The sequence below is a fragment of the Berghia stephanieae genome, chromosome 1 (genome assembly GCF_034508935.2).
Source record: "Berghia stephanieae isolate SIO BIC M18660-M18661 chromosome 1, UCSD_Bste_1.3, whole genome shotgun sequence".
Classification (NCBI taxonomy): Eukaryota; Metazoa; Mollusca; class Gastropoda; order Nudibranchia; family Aeolidiidae; genus Berghia; species Berghia stephanieae.
The window spans coordinates 10,996,391-11,003,890 of NC_088360.1; the positions used below are offsets into that span (position 1 = coordinate 10,996,391).

Here is a 7,500-nt window from a genome sequence, read left to right on the forward strand (position 1 = left end):
TCATCATCATCATCATCATCATCGTGCATATATATTATCATCATCAAGCGTAAACCTCCTAACCCTCCTTCTCCTTCCAGTGTTGGATGCCAGTGCCAAGCCAGGCAACAGTATCATGAGAGGAAACCTCAAATTTATGGGGAACTACAAGGAGTGCCAAGATGTGTCGCATCCTGTCGGAGATGGACGACAGCTGGAAGGGAATATCTGTAGACTTTTTATTTCTCTTCCATTTCAAATTGTTCCACCCATGTTGGTAAGACCGAGTCATTCAGAAACAAGTTACTGATTTTAAAACCCTATCCAACACGGGTCACAGCAGGCCAGGTCATTCTCCTTTTCACCATATCTCTCCTTGTATTCTTTCATCAAATCCTAATTTTTACTCTTCCTATTATCTTGTCTTCCTCTTATTTATTTTCACAACAACCACCGTTAACCACTACTAACACTAATACCACCACCACCACCACCACCACCACCACCACCACCACCACCACCACCACCACCACCACCACCACCACCACCACCTCCACCACCATCATCATCATCGTGATCTTATGATGATGATGATGCTGATGAGGAGGAGGAGGATCATCATGATGATGAGGATCATCATCGTCATCATCATAGTCATCATCATCATCATCATCATCATCATCATCATCATCATCATCGTCATCATCATCACCATAATAAAGGATCTCATCTACAGGTCCCAACCCAGCCCCCTGTCGAATGGGATGTTTGTTTGCCAAAGTCATGTTGGGACTATGATTTGTCTCTAGCTTTTGTAAAATGTGAGTAATCAGTTTAGCAATCTATCTACCTATAAAAATATAAAAACAAAACTATGAGATAATGGTGCTCAACATTTTGAGGACAGAAGCTGTTAGTAAAATATTCTTCAACTTCTCCAAGACTTTTTCTTAGTTTCGCAATCTTCAGGAACTTAAAGCGAAAGGAGATTGCTGTTTATGTCTTAATTCCGGTCGGCTTCGTGATTATGGTTATTTGTAATATGTACATGAATTAATATTTATTTATATATAATTATTGTTCAGATTCCTTGCCGATGAAGACTGTGTGTACAAAAGATTTGGACGTGACCAGTGATACAAAAGCTATTGCTGCTATGTGAGTACTTACCATTATAATAGCCCTCCCATACATAGCATCACACAATGGTATTAAGTGTACATAAACAACATAGTAACATTAGACTGTCAAACCTCCAATTGTTTAACTAAAACAAGACAGAACACAATTAATTGGCAACTGTCGTTAAAATTAGACATTATGAATGGAAACTCGTTCAAAGGGTAGAATAAATAAAAGTAATTCTTGCACTATATATTTTGGAATCTGAATCCGGTTACCTTTGCGTCTTTGCAGGCTCTAGCAACCATTTGGAATACACCTGAATTTATGAAGAGTAATTTTATACTACCCCAAGTCCACTTTTGCTGAAAAATCCTACTCACTCCCCGGACAGTCCTGTGATTATAAATAGCTTTCAGGAAATGTCTGAAGACTGAGTTGTTCCGTTTCGCTTATTTTTTAAAATGAAGGTGCTATATTCATATTTATTGCTTTGGTCAGTTTCTAATATGTAACGAGCCGGAGAGCACGATAATTATAGATGTAAGGCGCTATATATGCACTTTATATTTATTTATTTAATGATAGGCCTATAGCATATTTCTTTTTTTTTTAAAATCTTACAGAACAATTCTTACCTTGTTCGGAGTACTTCTCGTGGCTGGCACAATAGTAGATATCATCATATCCCAGAGAAAACCCAAACATAAATATGTTGTGAACGGCTACAGTAATGAAGCTCTCGACTCTAGCCACGACACCTCTTTTGACGTGGAAGGGAAAGACAAAGTAGATGGGGTTCGTCAGACTTTTTATATAATGCATTACGGCAATCTAACCAGTTAACTGCCGTAGTCCGGAAAGCCATGTATTTAAAATTTAGTCAGAAAACTCGTCTACCAAAAACCGATCGATTTCAATGAATCTCATCCTGGCTTTAAAAAACCTCTTAAATCTGGGACTTTGCGAGGTTTTATGTTTGAGAGTTTTTTGCCAATGAGTCATTTAAATTGATCGATATTTGAAGGACGCGTTTGTTTGTTTTTTTTTGTTTTTTGTTGTTGTTTTTTTTTAATGCCAACTTTTAAATACATGGCTTTCCAGAGTACGACAGTTAACTGATTAAAAACGTATTTCTTTTGAAAATGGACATTGTAATTTCACTTGGGTTTAAAACATAATTAAATGCTTCTTAAATTTTCTTCCTTCTTATTTGATGGGTAAGGTAATGTTGATGTTTATTTTGAGATTACAATTGCCTTTGTAACAATGGCTGCTGTCTTGGATTGCGGCCAAGACCCTTTTGTATTAAAAAAAACCCATACCTCTTTGATCACATCATAAACTAAGTTTCTGACTGCTTACACAAAATGGAGTTTGGCCCAGATACACACATTTAGCATGACTCCTCTAATGTCAAGCTAGAAACATCAAAAATATTCTTCTTATTACTTAAATTCTATTTTGAATTACTCAATTTGGTTCTTGCTTTGTATTATACATCTCAACAACGCATCCATTAAGATAAATATTCGAGGATGTGTTTCCATTAATCGTTGGTTTTACTTAAAACTAGACATCTCTTTGCAATAAATATAATCAGTATATAACATTTAACTATTGGAACCAATGAAAAGTAAACAACAATATTTTCCTAACCCCTTGTATTTGTCTATGATATGTGTTTAAGACGTCAAGACTGTTTGTTATCATCTTTACACAGTTTGTGTCCGATATTATTATATCATATAAACATATATGTCGACAAAGGATTTGTACCCAAAACGTTTATTTCTTGTATATCTATGAGGTTTTGAGCAGTTTCATTAATCATTAGCTTTATTATTTTTAGCTATGCGTGTCGATATAATATAGAATCATAGACTTGAATGATCGAAATTAAATCTGAGGGATCGAGTCGGCATTTTGTATGTAACGGCCTTAATTTGTACACACTTTACTGGCCCTATTTGAAGACAGACATTGATATTGAAAGTAGTCTTTGTGTGAAAATTGTTATGGCTAACAAGATCCCTTGTTCCGTCCGTACCGTTAAAAAATCTGACTTTTCTATCTTCACGCTGTTTTAAAAATATTATAAAATGTTTCAAGCATAATGTTCAGTATGGATAAACACTACCCATATAATATAACCTTTATTTATATTCGTTGTGCTTATTGTTTTTACTTTGTATTTATTTATTAACAGGTTAATATCGAAAGCACCCCTACCAATGATCTACCAATTCATGCTGATAGATATATCAAAAACTGCCCGGCCAAAGGTAAGAATATCATCTCTCTCTCTCTCTCTCTCCCCCCCCCCCCTCTCCCCCCCACCTATTCTCAGGTCTAAATGACATAACAGTGAGCGAGGATATGTAAATCATGAATAATCTCCCTCTTCCTCTCACCCTCTTCCTCCTTCCCACCCACCTCTCTCTCTCTCTCTCTCTCTCTCTCTCGTTCTCTCTCTCTCTCTCTCTCTCTCTCTCCCTTTTTCTGGTGTATCAGTCATCGTGTATTGTACTGTTAAACTCAATTTTGTTTCGATTGATGTTGATTGATTGATTTATTTCACTTATTGATACGGGCCAAAGTTCAGAGTTCCCTCTCCTTTCCCACCAGCTTCCACAAAACATTAAATAGATTTTAAAAACGTTAACTCAAAAGGAATAAGAACATTCTATAAATAATTTTGTTAACAAAACGCCTCTACAACACTGCATTAAATCCTTATATCTATAACAAATATCGATGGTCGGCGGATCAAAACTCTGAAGTCCCGATTTTCGCGATCGGCGGATCAAAACTCTGAAGTCCCGATTTTCACGATCGGCGGATCACAACTCTGAAGTCCCGATTTTCACGATCGGCGGATCACAACTCTGAAGTCCCGATTTTCACGATCGGCGGATCACAACTCTGAAGTCCCGATTTTCACGATCGGCGGATCACAACTCTGAAGTCCCGATTTTCACGATCGGCGGATCACAACTCTGAAATCCGATTTCACGATCGGCGGATCACACTCTGAGTCCGATTTTCACGACGGCGGATCACAACTCTGAAGTCAGGATTTCACGATCGCGGATCAAAACTCTGAAGTCCGATTTTCGCGATCGGGGATAAACTCTGAACTCTACATATGACTTTGCGCCCATTCTTATTTATTTTATGCGATCAGACTTGTGATATCGTTAACATTGTTGTAATGGACAATATTTTGCGTTATTATTTTTGGAGATTTTCATTACAACAATGAGCCCATAATGAATTAGATTATCAGACCGGCAAATAAGTGCGCGTCGATTGTAACAAATGTGACGACTTTCCTATAGTTCATAAGGAGAGGGTTAATATTAGTGTCTATATTATCATATATACATATACATTACGCATATGAATTGTCTAGGTTTGTAATCTTGTGCTATTACATTTACCTTGCGACCTATTCCGTATCCTATCCCCAGAATCCCAACCAAGATGGCAGCAAGCTCTTCTGGCTTTCTCAGTGCCTCGCAACACAGAGAAGGTCTTGAGTGTCAAATCAACTCCTGGTGCCATCGGATGCCTTCATGGAATTCGGGTGCTTAGTCTGGCCTGGGTCATCCTTGGTCACGTGATGTACTTTGGGATTGTCATGGCAAACATTGGTAAATAATGAAATATTTTAACGTCACAATACACTGACATGTCCCAAAAAAGAAGATGGCGGATTTTATGTTTCTAACAATTCATTTTAGCATGTTGGAATGAAATGATAAAAAAATATCAATGTGAAATTATTTAGAATTAGGGAAAGATTTATTTAAATTTAAGGAACAAGAATCTCTCTGCTATATAAATTCGTTTATTGTACTCATATTCTAGATAAGCTAAACAATGGATATTTAAAAAAAACATTTTTAAGAATTACTCTATTCATGCATTTTTCAATCGATATTTTGGACCCATTAATTAGCTGATTTTGTTTTGCACTTAAAGTTTACATATCACAACAACATAAATACACATATAAGACATGATAAAACGTCTAGTCTATATATTTTATGTGAAGCTTTGGATTTATGATTATCATCATCATCATCATCATCATCATCATCATCATCATCATCATCAACAACAACAACAGCAGCAGCAGCATCATAATCATCCTCATCCTCCTCATCCTCCTCATCATCATCATTAGAGAGAGAGAGAGAGAGAGAGAGAGAGAGATATAGAGAGAGAGAGAGAGAGAGAGAGAGAGAGAGAGAGAGAGAGAGAGAGAGAGAGAGAGAGGAGAGGATAGAGACAGAGAGGGGCGAGCTTAAAAGATTCGCAGTTAGACATTAATTGGCAAAATTATTTTAGTTGTGAATGAAAACAAAACATTGTATTTAACTATTCAATTTTTATTTCAGACAATCCAATGTATGTGGTGACAAAAATAGTCCCAAAAGTTGCCTTTGAAATCATTCCCAGTGCATATCTCGCTGTTGATACCTTTTTTCTTCTCAGGTAAATAAATTTGATGATTTATCTATTACAAATTTCGCTGATCCAGCTTGCTTATTATGCTATTTCATTTATAGTAAACCATTTGATTCTAAATTATCATTTAATTGCATATTATGAGTCTTTGTTTTATCTGCGCTTTTACAATATCTGCCTATAATAGCCAAGAACATTCACTCTTAAGTCGAGGGGTAATGCATGCACTGAGCAGAAAGAGTTTTGCCTCCTATGTGATAAATGTCCAAATGCAATATATTGCTTCTTTGAAGTCTCAGCCAGACTTTATTCCATGGGGCCAATGAAACACAGAGGTTTAGGAGAATGAAGGCCCAAACTACTCTTCCCTAAAGAAAATGAGAAAAATACCCAGACGTTTTGTAGATAGATTAAAACATCATCTTCAATAGATAACAAATTACATGAAAACATTAATTTATGTTTCTGTCTTAAGTAGACCTTTAGCAAAACAACGAATACAATATTAAATGATAAAATCTCATGCAAAATTTCATATATCCACAGTGGCTTTTTGACTTGTTACATGTTTCTGAAAAAGCTTGGAGAGAAGGGTAGAATCACCATCAAAGAATTTGTCCTCTACTATGTTCATAGATATTGGAGGTATGTGACTATTGGGAGTTCTTAACTATTCTATTCATTATTTATAGGCCCCTTCTTATTTTAATTCCTCACATTTTTGAGACTAGTGATGTTTATAGAACTCTCTGAATTTTTGGAGCAATCAATAACCTGCAACTTGTATTCTCATATTTTATTTTGATTTCAAAAACGCTACATCATCCAAAAAAAATTGTTTTTTAATTTTGATCCATTATTTTTCTTCCTTTACTAATATCATAAAACGATCCCACAAATCAGTTGAAATGTATTATGTGTTTCAAAATGATTAGTATATAATTTGGAAACCTTGAGTTCGTAACAGGAATAATATGATAAAGGTACCATCACCAACATTCGGCTATATGTAAACTGGAACAGAGGCTAAAAATTGAGCTAAAAAATTTCAATTATTAAACATAAATTGCATTGATATGATTATAGCTGGAAAAGTAAATGTGACCCACCGTCTCAAAACGGTATTATTTCGAGATGTCAAATATGCCGATAAATGAATTTGCATCAGTCTTGGGTTGAGTTTATTTGTATTATTGAGGATAATGGATACATAATTTTAGTCTGATCAAAACCTAAATTTTATATTTTTGATCAGATTGGTTTAAATTTGACTTTTTTGCGTCAGGTTTATTCCGACACAATACCGTTTTGAGACGATGGGTCAGTAATGACGTGCCAACCATTTTCATGACATCTCGTGGATATCGAGCTATATAAAAGCTCATGTTATATTTCTTCTCCAATTGTCACCAGTTCGTTTGGGTCCTTTGTTTTTGATAACAAAAAAAAAAAAAAAAAAGAAAAAAAAAAAGAAATTCGTTTCCAAAGAACACGAATCTCTTTTGTCTACCAACAACAAAAAAGTATGTGTTGCCGTAAACGTTTCTAGTCTGATTTATATAATTTAGTGAGACCTAATCATTAAAATGGCTGTCTGAAAACAATAATAAAAAGCTGACGTCGAATTGATTCCTTCGAATTGATTGCATAAGTTCTATTTCAAATTGTTATCGTGTGTAACTCCCCCCCCCCTTCCCCATCCCCCATGTCACGTCTATGTAGGAGGGTGACAAGTAGGAGTAGACAGATAAGAGTCAAATATTTTCCCCATAGACTAGCTTCTGGTCCCGCCTTTATTTTTTCCTTTTATTGTTGGCAAAAAGCTCCTGACACTTGACTAATAGTAAGAGAATGTTTTACGTTTAAAGAAATAGGTGATAGAAGTAGCGGTAGAGTATTGGCACGTTGTATAGGGATAGGTAG

General features: G+C 35.6%; 1 protein-coding gene across 8 annotated transcripts in view; it reads left to right on the forward strand.

Moving 5' to 3' along the window:
• The window catches only part of LOC144967808 (O-acyltransferase like protein-like), a 30,220-nt gene that overhangs the window by 11,559 nt on the left and 11,161 nt on the right, over positions 1–7,500 (forward strand). For all 8 annotated transcript variants that reach the window (XR_013644469.1, XR_013644471.1, XR_013644470.1 and 5 more), the window contains 8 exons: positions 81–256; positions 716–800; positions 1,065–1,137; positions 1,728–1,899; positions 3,311–3,386; positions 4,575–4,757; positions 5,508–5,604; positions 6,124–6,222. Coding sequence is in view for 5 of the 8 variants with exons in the window: in XM_078905503.1 (XP_078761629.1) it covers positions 81–256; positions 716–800; positions 1,065–1,137; positions 1,728–1,899; positions 3,311–3,386; positions 4,575–4,757; positions 5,508–5,604; positions 6,124–6,222 (961 nt within the window). In the remaining 3 variants the exon portion in view is untranslated. The remainder of the gene's footprint in view (positions 1–80; positions 257–715; positions 801–1,064; positions 1,138–1,727; positions 1,900–3,310; positions 3,387–4,574; positions 4,758–5,507; positions 5,605–6,123; positions 6,223–7,500) is intronic.